Here is a 21,152-nt window from a genome sequence, read left to right as displayed (position 1 = left end):
GATATTCAATTAGAAGAGGAGAACGATGAGGTAGAATATTAAGAGACGAGCTGATAAAATATAGATACAAATGAGACCCAGGAAGATCGTTTGAGCTGTTCCAATTTCTCAACAACGGAGAAAATTCAAAGAAAATTTTATTTACCAAGATTAGAACTGAAGAAATTCGATAGGAACATGAAGAACTGGATTGGGTTCTGGGGACAATTCAAGAAGATTCACAACGATCCAGAAATAGATGAAGAAGACAAATTTCAGTATATTTTACAAGCGACGGAAAATGGTTCAGTTGCCCGAGATTCAGTAGAAAGTTACCCCCCCTTTTTGGCCCAATTACATTAAAGCCATTGACCAGTTGGAGACTCGTTTTGCCAGGGACGAATTTCTAATCGAAGTTTACGTAAGGGAACTATTACAACTTGTACTATCAACAAGCTTCAAAAGCTAAAACAGGTATGTCTCTTTCCAATCTGTATAATAAACTTGAAATCCAGTTAAGAGCTTTGGAATCCCTAGGAGTTACCAGCGAAAAATATGCGGCTATGCTTTTCCCTCTTGTAGAATCGGCTTTGCCTGCAGAAGTTTTAAGAACTTGGGAAAGATATCGTAATTTTTTTTATCAACGAAATAAGAAGGATGATAATGAAAATTTAAAAGGTACTAATTATTTGAATATGTTATTAGGTTTTTTGAAAATTAAGGTTGAGTCAGAAGAACGGATAAATTTGGCATAAAAAGGATTTGGAAAAGGACACGAGCACAACAAATATAATGCCAGTAAGGATAAATATTTTCCAAAACAAGGTGAGCCCGAATTATACACAGCAGCTGCTTTGTACACAGCTAATCCCAAAGATTATCTAAAAGATAAGCGAAATAATTGTTTATTCTGCGATTTGAATTCACATACAAGTAATGATTGTTCAAAAGCTCAAAGTCTTTCAATTGGTGAAAGAAAATGTAGGATAATGAAATAACATGGATGTTTTTCTTGGTTAAAATTGAATCACACTAGTAACACTTGTTGAGCTGTAATTAGGTGTTTGATATGTTCAAAGAAACATTACCACATTTCATGTCCTGATTTGCATGTGAAGAAAGGTATCACTGATCAAGATGATAAAAATCGAAGCAATAAGGTTGAAAATGTCTTCAACTAACAATTTTTTGAAAGAAACTTTATTGCAAACGGTTGTTGTCAAAATTGTCAATAATGACAAACAAAAATTGATTAGAACGTTACTTGATTCAGGATCGCAAAGATCATATATTTCACGTCAATGTGCAGCTGAATTACGATTGGATAGTGATCGTCGGGAAAATATTGTACAAGGTGTTTTTGGAGAATTTCCACACCTGTTACCATTTCAAGTAACAGGTGTGGATTTGGCTTTTTCTTAATGGAGGCGAGAAATCTTGGATTGTTATCTTCATGTGTGGATCTGATTCCATTAACACCTTTGATGTTTATAAATTCAAACTCGAGCACCGATACTCCCGAGTTGGATAAGGTTGACAGAGGTCATCTACTGAAAAGTTACAAGTATCTGAAAAAACTCCGAGAGGGCCTTCGTAGTTGATTTAGGAAGGAATATCTGGCAGAATTAGTCCATACTGGTCAAGAAAGGGTAACTTCATTCTAAATTGGAGATATTGTACTCATTGGAAGTGACAATAAAAAACGAGTAAACTGGTCATTGGGGAAAATTTTACAACTGTTTCCAGGAAGAGATGGAATAGAAAGAGTAGCACGAGTTAAAACAGAACGAGGGCAACTAATTCGTCCTCTGCAGCGATTGTTTCCATTAGAAATTGGGACAGACACGGCGAACCAATTAGAAAAGTCTAGAGAAGTGGATACTAACGAGATACCAGAAAATCAAGACGGAGAAAAAAATAGCATCTACAATGAAAATGTAACACAGCAAGGAGAAGATGAAGAGGGAGAAAATAAATATGAAAGAAGACACCAAGATGTGACGGCTTCATCACAAGATCTGGAGGAAGATTGAAGATACCGAAGCGTTTTGGGTTGGAATAATTTTGCAATTAGAATGCCAAATGGGAGGAGACGGTTGGAATTGTTCATGATATTATTTTGATGTTAATATTTTCTATCCTTATATGAATAATTTTGTTTTCTGATTTGTTTTCTAACTATTGTATCCAGTTGTTCAGTTGTTAAAATATTAATGTAAAATCATTACGAGAAAAGTCGAAACCTATTTTTATAACGATGAAATAATAAGAATACATCCCATTTACAACAATAGTATGGTGAAATACGTGTATCGGATTCGTGAACCGTTTAAAAAAAATCGCAATACAAGGTTATTGAATACCTTCAGGTATTGCTAAAAACAAAACCAAGTACCATGTTTTGTTGACCAAAGTCAGCAAAGTTAACATCCTGACTTCACTTTGTAATATGGATCTGATATCAGTTGGTTGAAATTCCTCCAACAAAAAAAAACTTTTGAATTTAGAAAGACCATGAATGGAACCTTTTGCATCGTCTTTTCTATATCGTAGGTATCATGACAAACCGAGGTCAACGAGTGTGCAATTGTTGAGGTTTTCTTGTGTTTTAGTACGTGGAGATGTAGACGTTGCAACGGTCCAAAAATACCGCTCCGAGGTAGAGACGAACAATATTTCTTATCAGGTGAGTTGAATAATTTTTGTTGAGTAAAATTTCATGGAATTGATATAAGTCCGATGAATCACACCCTTCTATTAATCACTACAATCATTTTCAATCCATTGTACTGTGAAAATATTTTACTTTTAATTCCGATAAACTCTACGTCACATCGAAACGCTTTCTGATTGGTTGAATACATAAGTATGCTTTTGGTATTTACACTTTTTTAGCATAGACTCGTTGGTACTTCCGTACAGTATTTGTAAACACAGAAACAACGAAATCACACAACTTTGAATTTATTGAATACCTACGGGATAACTGAAAATTGAAATGCGCAACGAAACGAGAATAATAATGAAAATTAAACTATGAAACATGATAGTACGGAACGATAGAATTTGACAGATAGCCACTAATGCACACTATAGTGTTCATATTTGTCAAAAGGCCGACGTCACCGATTCACGTAACCACATACGTTTTTCGCGGGTGAGGTTGTCAGTTTGAATTCGAACAATTACTTTATTTTACTTTTTTTGAATTATTCACAGAAATACAGTGGTTCAACAGCAATATGTTCTTTGATCAAAAGCAACATTTGTATCAGACAGTTCATATTTTTGTGTTTATATACAAATAATTGTATTTCTGTTTTTACACATTTTGTGTATGTATTACTTCATTTCAAAAACATTTTCGTATAATTTTTAAATAAAAGCAGTTTTCTTTCGGTTTCAAAAATCTAGTCTGAAAAATAAGCATGGATAAACAATTCTGTAGGTCATTTGTGGATGTTAATTCCCTAATTGTATGAACTATTCCATTTTGACATTTTCTCTGATTGAACTCTATTTTTAGGTTTCTCTTCATACTTCTTATGATGATGAATTTATTTGCGGAGGAACCATTGTAGACGCCACTCACATACTCACCGTGGCTCATCGACTTTTCTACAACTGGGGTGGAGTGTTACCCCCAATAATAATCTCAGTAAAGGGTGGCAGAAATAATCTAATTGGAAATGCTTCTTTTACCTTTGGAGCGAAAAATGTTACATTTCATCCATCATTTAACAAAGGAACGCTAGATTATGATTTAGCAGTGATTGAGGTTCGTATACCATCTCTAAAATATATCCGGAGACGTAAATGTATGACAAAAAACGTGTTATCAGTGATTTGATTTTATATTTGGAGACGGAAATACATTATTTTCAATTCACATTTCTTAGTGAAATGAAAATGGTTTTCCAGATTCATGGAAAACGTATAGGGAGAGAATTTTAACGCCCCCCGTCCTGCAGTGGGAAATATGTTTGTTTCTGTGCCAGATGGATATATGACTCACAGCCCATTCAATGTCACCCTAAACCTTGAGATACCGGGAGCCCTCTAGTCGTGGAAAACCTTTTCACGGTAATGCGAAACTCCTTTCCCTAGCTAGGGATTCATTATGGACAGGAAGAAGCCCAAGGATTCGAACCTGAGTCTACATATGAGATGGACATCGAATAAATGACATCCCTCCTTGTAATATCTTCTCAGCTCTCCAACTCTGAATTCTGCTAACAAACCTAGAAGGCTGGGTGGTTCAATCTGAGAGCGATTTATCGTCTGCCCAATAACTGGCTATCTCATGAATCTGTTTTACACCAAATTCTTGCTCAGCAAATTCTACATCAAAAGAGAAAACAATCTTTTCTGAGCAGATTCACCCAAACCAGAATCGGGAAAGTCCTGAATGATTGAACCTAGTATTGCGTCTACTATAGCTGATTCACAGATATCTTTATATGGAAAGGTTTTTGCGGTCATTGAGATGGGAATCTTGCACCTTGAATATCCAACAATTTCGATAGCGACCAATCAACTGGTATCTCTTCATTATGACTGTCGTTGATGATTTTCCGAATCTTGGCTTTGGAATCGTATTTGTGGGTCAAAGAGTATCTCCTGGCTAGTAGATCCAGTTGGTACCTCTCTTGCTAGGTGATCTTAAAGATTATTCACTAAATAAAGTCATCAGTTCGGTGAGAAGATGGATTTACTATCAAGTGAACATTGCCAAGTATTGTTAATCTTTTTTCTTCTCTCTATGGCTTGATATTGTTAGTGTTTTTGAATTTCTATAGCTTTTTCATTTTCAAGCTTCCGTAGTACTCACAGTTATCTCCGTGTTTCCAATGTAGACCGATCTACAGTTGCAAGGGGTCAGGTGGAGGACCTTTGGTGTCCTCAGCTGTTCTTAAACCCTCTGTGATGGTTTTCATAATTCCAAGAGGACACTTGTTTTTTGAATTTCCCATAACATTGTTATAGTTTGCCACGTTATACTTATTGCGGTGCCATCTGTATGTTCACAGAAAACACACCGTACCACTGGAAATTCTATGATGTATAATGAACGAACAGAGGGGTTACGATTGCCGGGAATACTACGCTGATGGTGTTTTCCTTGCGGTTGAAGTACGGTGTTGATTTTCTTCTTGTATTATCTGGTGTTCATCACGGTAGGGTTGTTATTCTGACTCTTTTGCGCCCCACTTTCTTCTTACTTCCAATTGGCCTCGACGTTTGGTCGTTTGGCAAATAACGAATCCATGATTCAACATTCGCAATGATGGCTTCATAGGGTAGGGGACACCGAGGTTGGTTGTGATAGGGTTAGTTGTGACAGTCGCAATACTTCCGTAAAAGTATTGGCAACAGTTTATTGTTTCAGCATTTTTAAGTTGCCAAAACATTATAGAATAAATGTTAAAATGAACGGCCACTTTGACTTCATTTATAAAAAATTGAAGAAATAATGGCATCACAAACCCCGGTGTCCCCTACTTTGGCTGAAGTTATGCCAAAATTCCCACTTTCGACAAGCATGCTGAACTCGTTTTCTTATAACGTTGATATTCATGCCTACTTAGGTACCTTCATGCGTAGAGTTGAATGAAATTGTCAAAATCCTACATTTTTTCAATTGGTATTGATGAACAAATGGGGTTTCTGAAAAAATAAATGATGACAAAGCAAGAACCTTACTTTTCAAAAGAATATTTAAATTTAATAATTTTGAACGTATTTTTGTATTGAAATTTAAGGATTTTTCAATGATTTTATCTAAAAATGTATAACAAATATCTACTTCAAACATATGGAAATATTTAAAGTACTTCTCTGGATTGCTCATATTTTTTTGTATTAGTCGCCTGCTTTGATAGTTATTGAATTTTGGAAAAGTAAATTACGATGTTTGAGTAGGATAATAGTTTTTCACTAGTTCGGACTTCCATTGTCTACTATATAAAATGATTTGAAATCCCTGAAACAAGTAAAAAAGAATAATTAAAAAAGAATAGTTGAAAATAACAACTATTCTTTTTTAATTATTCTTTTTTACTTGTTTCAGGGATTTCAAATCATTTTATATAGTAGACAATGGAAGTCCGAACTAGTGAAATTCATCACGAAACATTGTCAATCACCTTCAAACAAACGTAAGGATAATAGTTATTTATGTATCAAGGGAATTAGGAGGGCCTTAATTACCGATGGCAAAGTTTGCGTCCCGAGGGCCTCTGGCCCGAGGGACAGCAATTGCCTGAGGTTATTAAGGCTCATTAATTCCCGTGGTACATAGATAATTTTATTTCTGACCGATTTCAATAAAATTTTGTTCATTTTTGAAACGGAAAAATGTACCAATTCATTACCTTCCCGGTATATTTGAATCAGGTACCGTTGATTATAGTAGAGTTTTCTTGTTGCTAGGTTGTTGCTATGTTACTTGTTTATAAACAGAACTTTGTTATCAAGCTGTGTTTGCGGTGAAAACGTGTTTTCTACCCCAAATATAATGGAGGATATTTTGAAAAAAGCTGAACAAGCAAGAGAATCATTAATTCCATCGAAAAGTGAAACCGTATACCAAAAAGAATACAAGATATATCTGGACTGGCTGACACGGAAAAATGTTATGCCAAAAGATGTCACTGAAACTGTATATCTGGCATATTTTCAAGAACTGGTAAGGAATTTTCTATGTTTTTCGGTAGATTTGGTAGTAATTGTGTTTATTCGTTTCAGTCAGAAACGTATAGTCCGAATTCTTTATGGACTAAATGGTCAATGCTAAAATCGATGGTGACTATACATGAGAAACGAGATATCACCAAGTTCAATGAACTAGAGGCTTTTTTGAAACGGAAGAGTAAGAGTTATAAGCCGAAAAAGTCTGCTGTTTTATCTCCTAAAGATGTTATCAGATTCCTAAAGGACGCCCCTAATGATATTCATTTATTGCATAAGGTAATTTTTTTCTTATTTTCCTTTTTGTGTGTATTTATTTCCTTTTTTTTGTTATAGGTTGTTTTGATTATGGGTTATTTTGGAGGATGCAGAAGTCAGGAACTTTTGAATATGAAGATATCGGATATAGAGGACCGGGATTCCGTTATGGTAATGAACGTACCGGAAAGTAAAACTGGTGTATCGAAGAAATTTACAGTTGTGGATGAAAAAGAGTTCTCCGCTTTGCCTTTATTAAGACTTTATATGTCTTTGCGTCCTAAAGGTATTGAACGATTTTTTTTGAGCTTCCGACAAAATAAATGTACATCTCAGCCAATTGGAAAAAACATGTTTGGAAAAATCCCCAGCAAAATCGCAATGTATTTAGGATTGCCAAACTCATCTTCCTATATCGGACATTGCCTTCGTCACACTTCTGCTACTGCTCTAGCCAATGCAGGAGCAACTATGACTAACTTAAAAAGACACGGAGGTTGGAAAAGTTCCACGGTGGCGGAGGGGTATTTGGAGGATAGCATCGAATTGAGAAATAAAACGGCGCGTATGTTGTCTACTTTGTCATCAGAAGAAGCAGGTACCTCGACTGTAGCGAACAGAAGCTCCAGCCGTACAAAAGAAGAAATTGTTTCCAGTGGCTGAAGTAATTTTCAGGGAACATTTCAAAATTGTACATTTATTATTTGTAATGACGTGAATAAATAAAATATGGTTCAGTTTTCATTTCTATTTATTTTTACTTGTGAAAGGTAGAGGGAATTATAAAATCTATAATGTCCCAAGGGAGTTATGACCCTCTTTATTGATAGCGTAACTATGACGATATAAGCTTATAATATCCCGGTCAGAAATAAAAGAGATTTATTGTATTTTTCACCATTATTTCAATAGTTGCCTTTTAATTCAAGCAATTTCGACGAGTGTTCAGACACATTCATGAAACTGTTATTTAAAACAAAGTGACAACTTCAATAAATAAAAATTTGTTAAAAATTTCTGTATTTAAATCATAGGTAATACATTGAAAGTAACTCTAATTTAGTTGAACTTCGAAATGCTGGGCTATATAGCCAAGTCGTTATTTTGCTTTTGTACTAACTATATGATTCAAATAAATATGATTCTTTCGATTGGAGTGAACTGATATTATCTGTGAATAACTTTTATTCTTTCGTGCATATCGCACATTCAGAATGTCAACATCTTCTTGAAGCATCTCAAAAAACTAATATACATTTCTTCTCTTAGATTGATGGACAGTTTCCTTTCAACGTTTGGAACAGAACTAGTATTACAGGAAAATTTATAGATGATATAACTTCTTATGAAGTTTGCTATATAACAGGATGGAATGAGGTGAGTTATTTTTTTACATAAATCAAATTTCATCATTCTGAAAAAGAAGAGCAACACAACGCCTTTGAGTGAACAATTTTTGAATAATTCAAACTTTAGAGTAAATTGATGGATGCAGCCGATAACCACGTGGTGGGAGATCATCATGATATATTATTTGAGATTTAAACATCTTTTGACTGCACCTAAACATAAAATCTCTCGTTTTCGAGGATCTTTTTGTTACAAAATTGCACGCTTATATAATCGGCTACCCATTGTATTGAAATCCCTACCACCACTTAGTTTCAAGAAAAATCTGAAGAAATTTATGCTACAATCCGGTTCTCTTCTTTTATAACATTGATCAGTTGACACCTATACATAATGTTTTCATCATAAATATGTAGAAATCATCAAATTTATCGTTATGTTTGTGGCATGATTTTTCACATATGAGACATCAAATTTCTCATTTATTCGTTTTTTAACCCTACTTTCTCTTTTTCTTTCTTTTTCTTCTTTTTTTTTCTACTGCTTCTCTCCCTTCTTTTCTCTATTTTTTTCTATTTTTCATTAAGTTCGATTGCAAATAATGTGTATTAATATAAGTTATCTATTACTGGTTGGACGCAAGAGCAATTTCTGCCTTGATTTATCATGCGTAGACGTTGAATTCTGCCATTTGTTATGTTACATTAGTATCTCTTGTACCGAGTAACCTTTAAATAAAAGCATTTTTTTACCGTAGTGTGTGCTGGTCAGGCCCAGCACACACTACGGTGTGTGCTGGGCCTGAAGCGGGGCCGAAGCCCCGATACATTCGGGAGGGCGCGCCAGCATTATCAACCAACGACCACTCCCCACACATTATTATTATTATTGAATTTGGGAAATCTGTTTTTATACCACTTGTATTTGTAAGTAACGTTCCTGCGGTTTCGTCGTTAGTTATAAATACATGTGGTATTAAAACATTTCTCAATTTTCATAAACTTAGAGTTCTTTGAGATCTGAAATTTTAGCATTTAACGTTTAAGTGACCAAATTTAGAATTACCTGAGAAAAGAGGCTAGGAGATAAGGGAACACTCAATGTAACAAATTTAAATAGTTTATGTCATAAATCAATTCTTTTTATTTCGATTACTTCTTTCACAAGCTATAAGCCACTCAATAACTGATCGCAAAGATTAGAACAGTGGTACTCCACAACCGTCATTTCAGGGTTCAACACTTTTTCTTGTAGCAATCAACAATGTTGCAGAAAATATTGGGTTGCCAATCAATGGGGCTTTATTTACGCTGACGATCTTTTAATATATGTTGGTAGTGTTAATATTTATTCTGCAGCAAAACTTCTTCAAAAAGTTATTGCTGAGCTGGAAAATTGAAGTATGGAAAGTAATCAAAAATTCCCGAATACAAAGATTAAATGTATGTTATTTATTAAACAAACCTACATCATATCCAGTTCTGAAGTTAGCCAGTTGAAATTTGTGAAAAAATACAAATTTTTGGTATGGTGTTCGATGGAAAACTTCGTATCATTTACCTCAAAAAGCATTGTCTGAAACATTAAGAAGTGTACTGAAGTATTTTTTAAGAAAAAACACAAGCAATACAGAAAAGTTCTCAAGGCGTACTAAGATCGGTGCCTGTGCGCAAGTAGCGATTCACATTGGATTTGAATCGCTGGAGATTAAATCCATTTGGAAAAACGTTCTCAGGAAGTTCATTACACATGAACACAGTTCTCCAAGTGAAAGAGTTCTCAAACTGTGAAGTTCGAGGTGTACTGAGTTGAATCTTAAAACGATGAGCAGCCACAGTCCGTCGCGAATTATTTTTGATGTGTACTGCTCTTCGTGAAATCAAATGTGCCAAGTTACTTGAACACTTTCTGTGAAAGTGTATCTATAGGAGAAAGAGAAATTCCCAACTTTTTGCCAAGACATGTTGGTGTCTATTTTAACCACCAAGAAACTTAGCGGAATTGTCTATTCTGACATTATTATATCCGGTTCGGAGACATTCATCTTCTTGGAGAAAACCGATGCCTGGTCACGAAGGCCTCAGAAATATCAACCGCAACAGCTCTTGACTTTCCATGTTGATACCTTCCAAATATTTGAGGATATGGTGGTTTAGGCTTTCTCCATAATTTTTGTTATCACTGATAGCAAAGCCACTGGTCTATAGTTATTTGAAGATATTTCTTGCCTTTTTTGGGAATAGGCTGAACATGAGCAGCCTCATGTCTTCCAACAAGAAAGAAAAACCTCTTTGTTGTAGGACAGGTTGAAAATTTTGCAAAATATTGGTGGCAATCAAGTACGATGACGAGCACTCCATCAGAACCAGACGCCTTGTTGATATTGAGCTGTTTCGAAATTCGCCTGACCAGACTTTGTCGAAAAGTAATTTCTGGTATTGTGGATTCTTCTGTGGGAATAGTGATCCCAATGGATCCTTTTGGTGACTGTGTAAATTTCTGGATTAGTTGTTAGGTTTAGATCCACTAGCATATTCTCCATCTCGGTCAGGAATCCTGGTTAGTCGTTTATAATCTGAGTGAGTCCGCTGCTCATTGCAAAGTCTGAGCTTCGCGACCTTGTTCGTCGTTAATATTTAAAAATTTGAGCCATTCTATATTGTGGACATTGAGGTCACTGAATATGGAAATTTCGGCACTGGGATGTTTGATTCAGTGATCTTCTATGATATTATTTTAAACCACAAAACATCAAAGTTTTGTTGTTCCAGCATTTCCTCTCGTTGACAGGAGAGATCGTTCCGGATGAAAAGACATATTTCAAAGAAGTTAAGTCTGAATCGGGAGTGGAAATCATAAATGGGATATAGAAGATTGATGGGGTTTGTTGAAACACTGACTTTGGTTTCTGTAGGAGCAAGATTATGAGGACTATTTGTTTGCATATGTTGGTGCAAAGATAGCAGGGGACAGCGAACATGAATGAATTATTGAAATCTAACACACGATCTGTTTTCAAACACAAGAATTGCAAGACTCTTCTCGATGCAGGTTCGATCAAACAATTTCTCTTCTTCGGAAGATGAAGCATAGTATTTCCTATCTTCAAAACTGGTCTCTATTCATATCTAACAGGGCACATTTTCACTTCTACTCTCAGGCATACAACGGGTAGAAACTCACGGTGCAGTTTTTCGGGAAAGTTTTCGGTGATTTTAACAGAGCGATTCATATAAAGGAAAATAACAGGCTGTTTGGAACGAGACGTTTGTCTCGTTTCATCGATCATATGGCAGTTCTCCAAAGGCATGTTGAGCTGAACATTTCACATAACTTCGACATTTCCTTTCGAATATCTTGTTTTAAAGCCATCTAACATTTGTTGCAGTGAGCAAGAAGTTTCAAAGCATATTTTTACTTTTTCAAAATGCAATCTAATCTGTTAGTGTACCTTCACTCATAAGAAAGGACAACTATGTTTCGTCGAAAAGTCGAAGATTTACGAAGATTCTGCGTAAATTCATATTTCCTAATTAACTTATCTGCTACATTTGGAGAATACCCTTTACTTTTAGGTGAGTTCCTGATTTTTTTCTCATTTTCTTCTTTCTTTACTCAGGGGGAAGGAAGTTTATAACTGCCATTTGATGTTATGGTGGACAATCACTGATATGCCCCTGAGAAAGAAATATGTTAGATATGAAATTTGTTTTGATTTTGTATTTCGAATTAGTAGAGAACCGTTACGAATTAACGCAGAATCAATGCACAGAACACAACAATTACAGATAACAGTTCTGTAACAGTTCTCACAAATAATGTTTGGGCATAGTACTTGTTTTAGATCATTCAAAATGAATTCCTGTGTTGATATTCTACAATATAGGGGGATTAAGAGAAGACACTAGATCGTTTGGAATTGACCACATGAAACTGACACACCAACATCTTATGAAGAATAGTAAAAAGTGTATCATATGTGACGTAGGTTTCAGTGTGGAGTATTAACTAGTAAACTTTCCAATATTCCACCCGGAAAGACGTATCACAAATATGTCAAAAAACAGAAAAATATTCCGACCGGAAACTATAAATCAAATACATATATATACTTCATGTACCCTGCTAATAATTGTAATATGGTTGATATGGATATTTTGTGAATAATAAAAAACTGATCGCATAATGTTCTAGGAATTTCTGTGAAAGCACTGATATGTATACGAGATACTCCAGATAATTATAATCGAAATAAGTTGTAAAAGATCATGCTAGGGTATTTGAAACAAAGGTCAGATAGGTTGGAGAATGAGGGAAGTATTCCCACTAGAATTTCTATTCTGGCTGGGAAGCGCTACAATTCGAAAAAAAAACAAGGTCGTGAAAGGATAGAAGTGGGAAAAGCTTCAAAAACTTTATTGTGGTTGGGTTTTTTCCAAGGCTTCGAAGAAGCAGTTAACTGTAAGATTCGGCAGCCACAGCTTGCGAAGTAAACCAATGAAATACTTGTAATAGTAGTTGGAGTATTTTAAGTAATAATTAGTGAATATTTAGAAGTGGTACATTTGAACTTTTGGATAAAATATTCAATTATCAAGTATACTATTTATTGAAAAACACAGTAGTGCAATCATTGAATGAATCAGTAATTCACTAATATGGATTGACGAGTGGAAATGAAACAAGAAAAAAAACTATAGTGAAAGTTGGAACAGAACAAGAATTATACATGGAATAACTTCAACCTGGGAAACTTGTTGGCATTCACAATCGTTTCTTGGTTCTAGGTTTATTAATGTACTACACCTTGCTTTATTGAAGGTTTCCATACATCTCCGTTGGTGGATATCTGAGCGTCTTATTTCAACTATTTGAAAACCAGTGTTCCTATCTGTAGATGATTTGTATCGCCCAATTTTCATTCGTAAATATTTAGATTTGAATGTTCAATATATTTTCAAACTGAACGAAAAAAATGAGTTCTACTCAGAATTATACACTCTTCTCGCGACCCGTCCATGCTCTGCACGGGTGTAATTCAGTGAAACATAGTTCTAGTCCATGGCGTATCCACTGTAATTCACTAACCATGATAATTATACTACAGTGTATTCATAATGACTAATTCACGTAACCCAATGTTACTGAATAAAGCAGCTTTCTGACAGTTGAATAATTTCCTAAATAGTTTCATAGAATATCGATTTTAGCGACCTATCACGACTTCGTATGGTTAGATAGATAGAAAGATGAATCGAAATGAATTTCTTGTATTAAAATTTTTGTAGCCACTATTTCTACTTTATCCAAACATGAACCTCTGCAGTTTGGTGGCTTAGTGCTTCTCTGTAAATAATATTGGATATAGAAACTCATCTCAAAATCCCATCTATTTGGTAAAATACAATGACATTGAATTTCTGAACTATAATTCTCTAGTGGCTTATATTTCCATAAATGAGTTATATTATTATTACTAGTAACTTCAATAACGAATACTTTGGTCTTCAAATATAGAACGCCCTCTACCTTCGCCATAATCTCGCTTATTTTGTCTGCATATAATCGCTAATTTCAGTCATATTCGAGAATCCCTAATCAGCTACACCTTTCTTTGAGTCGCTCTCTTGATTGGATACCTGACATCTATCTATTGGTATCAGGAACACTTCCATAACTTACATACTGACTGAATATTTTTATACTGAAAATGGACCGAATTACTACTTTCAACTTCACGTTCTGACTAAAACGAATAAAAAAATTGAATTAATGATTACAATAGTTACAAAATGGAATATTCATCTTCTGGCTAGCGGCTTTTATTTGGCAGTGTTGTCTAAGTATCGCCATAACAGTTATTCTCACAGCTGTATCTGTAGTGATCCTATGAATATTTTCAATCACCGATTGTGTTTCACCGTTCCTGTTCCTTTTTTTCACCCAAGAAACATCAATTCAATTTGGGATTCTTCAACAATAGGAACCATGCTGCTATCGTTATGAGAAAAGCTCTAAATGATTCTCTAGTATGGAAGTATTGTTTGTGTTTTTTCAATGACCTGAATAATTTGAACCACTTCTTCGATAACAAGACGGTATATATCCTTTTACCTTTTTTTATCGGCTTTTGGTATTTGTTACCTTGCACAATCTGAAAAATATAAAAATTATAAAAACAACATTGACATAATTTCATATTTCAAAACTCCTTTGACTTCTGTTGAAGAAGTAAAGGAATAAATATAAAGGAATAACTGCCAATATATTAGAATTTTTTTGTCCATTTCTGAAGACGGAGGCAGATTTTGGCCTACGAAACGTTAAGATGAGTATTGTATTATATCTTAACAATTCTTTTCAAAATTGTTCAATACGAAAAATACTTTGATTTTTACGCAGTAATTTATCGGGGTAAACTAAAAAGTTTGCCCTTCTACACTTGAATAAAGTTCTTCGGTATAATTTTTATATTTTTCAGATTGTGGAAGGTAACAAATACCCAGAAAAGGTCGATAAAAAACTGATTTTTTCTCCACAAAAAATGACTTTCGTTGAATACCTTTTACCTTATCTTGATGAGCAAACTATAAATTAGACAAAAAATATTTTGACAACTTTTTTTCACACCTTCACTAAGTAAATAATATTTTATCATTCATCTTCATTCAAAAAGGAAATATTATATCAGTGTCAGTAGATAATCTTACACTGTAGGATTTTTTGAATGAATGCAGGCCGGAAACATTTTTTCTTCTGGGTAACTACAAATCTATGTAGTTCTGGTATTGCATTAGTCTGCTTATAACAGACAGACTGTAGACAGTTGTGCGAGTTTATTCTGTTTGTTAAATAAAAGGTTTTTCATTAATTTCAAAAAAGTGTTCCCATTTTTCAATTTGATTTGAGCTAAAATGATTTGTGAAACATTTTCTTTCATGCCTTCTCCACAGAAACATAGTTTATGATAACAATAATTGTTTTTCATGAAAATTCCTGAGTGATTATCAGACTTTTTTTTCAAATATGTACATAAAATATCCAATTACATAACAATGCTCGTTTCAGGAGACTTATGATCTTGTAGAATTACCAGTGGTGATAATGGAATGCAGCTATATATATTCGAATGATATGGAAAATTTCTGTGTGCAAAAGAAAGTGGAAAATGTTAATCTTTGTGTGGTAAGTATGGATAATATGAGGGGTTCAGTATACATGATACTGACATTTGCTTTATTGAACTACCCTCTTGTGAGTACTATGTGTGTTTAGACTCGTCTTGTTCGAATTGAAAAAGAATTATATTCCAGGGAAGGAATAATCGTTTTAAGTCAGAAGTGACAAATTTATAATTTGTTGAAAAAAGTCTCATGAAATTACCTAGTTACAATATGTTTGGAAGTGGTTGACAATTTTTCATGGTGAATTTCACCAGTTCGGACTTCCATTGTCTAATATGATATAGTATGATTTGAAGTCTCTGAAATAATAAATGAAATTAAAAATTGAAATGAATAGCTAAAATAACAATTATATTGATCAATGAATACCATAAAATGAAAGTAAGTATAGTATATAAGTATATAATAATTGACTAATTGAAAATGGAATAAAAATCCACACCCTATCCACAACTGTCTTCGGGTGATGACTGGGTATGCTATAATATGATTTGAAATCTATGACAGAACAAATATAATTGGAAATTGAAATGAATAGCTGAAAATAACGATTATATCGAGCAATAAATACACTAAAATGACAATAAGCAAAAAATTTAAAATCGAACACGACAGTCTTCGGGTGCTGACCAAAAGGTCATCACAAAGGTAACTACTTCCAAGAAAATACATTTATTGGTGTTGAAGTAATAACGAAACATTCAAATTCAAAAGTGAAGCTCAAATTTAGGTATAATATGTATCTAAGTATACAATAACATTAGTTTTGAAAAATTCACGTTCTTCCTTTTTTATTAGTTGAAATAACATAGGATAAATTTCAAAACACTGCACACTTCAATGAAAATATCACTTTGAATCAAGAAAAACTGCCAGAAGTCCTTGGTCATTCAATAATGATTCAGAATAAAATATTTTAATACACGTAAACAAACTTTCATCTTCCCTGATGTTATACAGGGTGTCAATTTGAAAACTTCCCACCCTTAATATCTTCCTTCCAGTAAATAATCTGAGGAATTGAAAAAACATGTCAATTTTATAGTTAAGGAGGACACTTTCAAGGAATATTTGTAGCCTTCGTGGTTCAATCCCCAAGGAGGAGTAGATGTTACCCTAGGAATCTTAAATGAGAAGGGGTGTCAAGTGGCACATCATTTTGATTGACGTGCAATTTTGTTTCCAATGATACCATGACGTTTTATTTTTTGATAAGCAGTTTCCGAAAAATAGCGTTCTAAACTCACATATGTAATTAGAATTTGCCTGTTCTGAGATGCATTCTTGTATTGACATTGCCATTCAGAAGAAATAAACAGTCATCGCAGAAACACATATACAACCGAAGATTAGGGATGGTATTGACTTGATGAGACATGACTTAACAAAACTATTCTTGTATCAAAAACCTCTTCGTGGAGCTCTTGAAGATTCTGCATTTTATAATGATGAAATTTTTGCATTTTCAATGGATAAATTGTCAACAGGTATGCACAATACTACCAAATCGTTCAAATTTGCGAACCAATTCTTTGTCTAAAAGCCGAAACTTTTCACAGCAGAAGTAGCAAAAAAGGACGGCTATCTGTACACTTCCTATGAGAATTAAAAATTCAGCATTTACCAAATACAGCTTTACTACCATCTACGTTTCACTATCAGATTACTTTTAGAGCTGATGGCTAATGTTACCCCCAATGAAGGGTTGGAACGGTATCACCTAATATTCTTACCAGTTCTGGTCAAACCATGTATCTCAGTATAGGCGTACTAATAATAACTTTTGTTAGTTAGGAATGCTATTTTTTGGAAAATAATAAGTCAGGGTACCATTGGAAGTAGAATTGAATGTCAATCGTAATGATGTGCCACATCTACCCCTACTAGGGGGTTGAACCACGAGGACTACAAATAGTCCTTGACAGTGTTCCCCTTGACAATAAAACTGACCTGTTTTTTTATTCCTCATATTGTTTACTTGGAGGAAGATATCAAGGGTGGGAAGTTTTCAAATTGACACCCTGTATATTACCATGCACAGCAAATCAATAAATTATACTTTTGTGTGATACATGGACTGATTTTTTGCTATGTTATGAATTTTGTTCTTCTCAACAAAAGTGACGATTGGTGCAACGAAAACGCCAGACTAGTTTTTGAGATACAGGATGTTGAAGTAGAGAAGTAAGTTTTGCATTGGTGTTTTATGAGAGACTATGAAATATTGAACATTCGTGAAACAAAGTAATCAAGTAGAACTTACTTTATTGGGGGACTTTTACTGAGCACTTTACAAAACCCCATTACGTGTTTTACTATACAGTGTGTCAATTTTAAAACTTACAATGGGCTATATCTCACGAACAAAAGCTGATATCGAAAAATGTTTGAAAATGTTTCTAGGATAGTAAGGGGGAACTGAAGTGACATGAAAGAGAACTCACTCCCTTCAACCCCCTAGGCCCCACCCACCAAAATTCAAAAAGTTTAAATTGCAAACCCCTATTTGTGATACATTATTGAAAATACTATAAAAAAACGCTATCCAATGGTATAAATAATAATCGCACAGGGTGAAGCAATAATGGTGAAACTTTGGCTTAAGTGGAATATTTAATGAGGTTTTTGTTAAGCTGCAAATTTATTAAAAATGTCAATTAAGTAAATGTTCAAAGTGGGTTCCGTTGTTTTGTTTATTGTCAAAGTCTGCACGAACTTCAATATCAGCCGGCTTACTTTGACTTTTTTATTTGTAATACTACCCCCGGACTATTATTTTAAGTGATAAGTGTCCGTCGATACTTTTTTTTTGTTAAATAAAAACCTAATTTGCCGTTTTTGCAAAACAAGTTGGAAATATCCGTTTTTTGGGTTCTGTCAGAGTCAATAATTTTTGGTTTGTTTGAGACTTTTAAATGTCATTAGTTTTCATCATTTGTACGATCTGTACTGTCATTCAGCGGTAGTTATCACGATGGTTTACAGTATACCTGAGCGTGTGGAGATAATTTTCATATTTGCCTTCCAGAACCAGTGTTATTTAAAAACAGCTCCAATATTTCATGAAAAGCATCCAGACAAAAATGTAAGTCACGTGTGCAAAATAAAAAAAATGCCCCAACATTACTGAATGAAGCAACCCAAATTGAGTTCCTTGGAAATTTTGCAATTGAGCCTACTGCATCAGCACGTCAAGTAGGTATTTGCAGTGACAGGACTTTCACATGAGTCGGTTAGAAAGGTGTTGAAATTACATCAGTTTCACCTGTACAAAACACAAATTCTTCAAGGACTAGGTGATGATGATCCGGACCGACGAATTGAGTTGTGTGAACTCATGTCTGAAAGAATTCGCGTTGAACCGAGAATGTTAAAAAATATTCGATTCAGTGGTGAATGTACTTTTATGCTGAATGGTAATGTAAATAAACGAAACTGTCGGTACTGAAGTGATGCGAACCCGCATCAGTTCAGACAAGGTCACACTCAATTTCCTGAAAAACTGAATGTTTGAGCAGGAATATTAGGCGATGCTATAATTGGTCTCTTGTTCATACCAGACAATTTAAGTGGCGTCATTTATCTCGATATGCTGGAGAACACCATCGAACCTTTAATTGTGCATGAATTAGAGAACCAAAGGAACGACCAAGGCAACCTAGCTGTAGACGAAGATTTGCTGCACTTCCAACAAGATGGAGCACCTAATCACTATACAGCTCAAGTTAGGCACTGGTTGGATAATAATTATCCGAACAACTGGGTTGGAAGGAGAGGTCCCATTGAGTAGCCATCGAGGTCACCAGACTTGGCGCCACTTGACTTTTTTCTGTGGGGTCACCTCAAGTCAGTTGTTTATAAAACTCAACCTGCGTCACTTGGGGAATTGCGAGAAAGAATTACGCAACCTTGTCGCGCCATTACTAGAACAACATTTGCCAAAGTTCGTGCAGAATTTGAAAATAGGCTGTATTTTTGTTTACAAAACAACGGAACCCACTTTGAACATTTACTTAATTGTCATTTTTAATGAATTTGCAGTTCAACAAAAACCTCAATAAATATTACATTTAAGCCAAAGTTTCACAATTATTTATTCACCATGTACAATTATTATTTATACCATTGGATAGCATTTTTTATAGTCTTTTCAATGATGTATCACAAGTAGGGGTTTGCAATACAAACTTTTTGTGTTATGGTGGGTGGGGCCTAGAAGTTTGATGGGGGTGAGTTCTCTTCCATGTCACGTTAGCTACCCCTTACTATCGATATCAGCTTCCGTTCGTGAGATATAACCCATTGTAAAATTTAAAATTGACACACTGTACAATAACGTGTTTGTTTGAAGGTAGTTGACAATGTTTCTAGGTGCATTTTATTAGTTCGGACTTCCATTGTATGATATGATATAAATTGATTTGAAACACCTTGCGGAAATCACTAATCCATATGAAAACCACTAAATCAAGCGGATTGATACAGATATCATCCCTCGAATCCTCGCCAGTAGCAGCGTCTGACGAAGAACGTCCAATACCCTTCCTTGAAGAATTACAAAACTACAAAACCGATATCGAGGTACCAGAACTTTCCCATCGAAAACGTTTTTTAGACAAACTAAATTATTAGGTGACAGCGCGCTGTCTATTGTTTTACTGAACATTCAATCTTTCCGAAATAAATTGGATGAGTTGTATATATTCCTAGAAAGTTTGGACTTTCCACAAATACTAATATCAACTGAACACTGGCTCAAAAATGATGAGCCTATTTATTTACCAAACTATAACGTTATTTCGAAATATAGTAGAAAAACAGCAACTCATGGCGGAACTTTGACACTGGGAAAAACCTCTTTAAATGATAAATTACATTTTACCAACATCACCAAATTTGATTATAGACTACAAGAAAAAGCATTCGAATTTCAGGTCACCGTTTCAGGTCACCGTTATCAGACCCTCATATTCTTATAAACGAATTGTAGTCAATTTTGAACGATCTCCCTATGAAATGCAAAATAATATTAACAGGTGATTTCAATATCAATTTCAATGATAGAGAGAGTTATATCACACAGTCACTAATTAACTTCTTGACTGCTTTTGATTTGACAGTACATGTGAAATCGGACACCAGAAAATCACAATACAGTAGCACTGCTATAGATTACATATGCAGTAACTTAGATTCAAATCAAGTCACATGTTCGACTGTATCTGCAGGTCTCTCTGATCATGAGGCTGTTTGATTCAAAATGTAAAAGTGAAAAATATAAATATGGTAGGCTATATACTATATCCAACTATGATAGGTTCTATTTGAAATGTCAGCAAACGAATTGGGAATCACCTACAACATTAAAAGAAAGATTTTTAGTTTTCCACAAAAGAACTTCTTGAAATGTTCAATTATACTTTTCCAATTCGAAAGATTAAAAACAAACATAAGAAACAATGGCTTACAAAAGGATTAAAGAATTCTGCAAGAAATATGAGATCTCTGTATTATATCAGAAAATATACAAATACAGATTCTTTCCATAACTACTACAATATGTACAGATCAGTATATCGAAAGTTGATAAAGTTAGCACAGGAAAATTATTATAAAAATCGCGTCGACAGTTCCACCAACAATCAAGAGTTGGAAGATAGTAAATGATCTTGTAGGAAAAAAACCCAAAAA

General features: G+C 34.4%; 2 protein-coding genes across 2 annotated transcripts in view; both read left to right on the top strand.

The window, feature by feature from the left end:
- Nucleotides 1–21,152, top strand: part of LOC111515668 (trypsin-3) — a 29,973-nt gene that overhangs the window by 4,743 nt on the left and 4,078 nt on the right. The window contains exons 2-5 of the mRNA XM_074173924.1: nt 2,592–2,665; nt 3,506–3,757; nt 8,197–8,304; nt 15,346–15,462. Of these exons, the coding sequence (XP_074030025.1) occupies nt 2,592–2,665; nt 3,506–3,757; nt 8,197–8,304; nt 15,346–15,462 (551 nt within the window). The remainder of the gene's footprint in view (nt 1–2,591; nt 2,666–3,505; nt 3,758–8,196; nt 8,305–15,345; nt 15,463–21,152) is intronic.
- On the top strand, nt 6,149–7,799 carry LOC141481770 (uncharacterized). The gene is made up of 3 exons (XM_074173923.1): nt 6,149–6,667; nt 6,727–6,948; nt 7,006–7,799. The coding sequence occupies exons 1-3, from the start codon at nt 6,497–6,499 to the stop codon at nt 7,588–7,590; spliced, it is 978 nt and encodes a 325-aa protein (XP_074030024.1). The 5' UTR covers nt 6,149–6,496; the 3' UTR covers nt 7,591–7,799.

This window comes from Leptinotarsa decemlineata, unplaced genomic scaffold, assembly GCF_025532065.1.
Source record: "Leptinotarsa decemlineata unplaced genomic scaffold, Ldec_3_MD MMD2_tig00000505_RagTag_RagTag, whole genome shotgun sequence".
Lineage (NCBI taxonomy): Eukaryota > Metazoa > Arthropoda > Insecta > Coleoptera > Chrysomelidae > Leptinotarsa > Leptinotarsa decemlineata.
Note: the sequence above shows the minus strand (reverse complement) of the source record. Positions and strands in the feature narration are given on the sequence as shown.

Excerpts from the sequence above, each read along its gene's own strand:
- LOC141481770 (XM_074173923.1), top strand. The coding sequence starts at position 6,497 with ATGGAGGATATTTTGAAAAAAGCTGAACAAGCAAGAGAATCATTAATT. Across the intron at positions 6,668-6,726 it reads TGGCATATTTTCAAGAACTG|TCAGAAACGTATAGTCCGAA; the intron begins GTAAGGAATTTT and ends TATTCGTTTCAG. Across the intron at positions 6,949-7,005 it reads ATATTCATTTATTGCATAAG|GTTGTTTTGATTATGGGTTA; the intron begins GTAATTTTTTTC and ends TTTTTGTTATAG.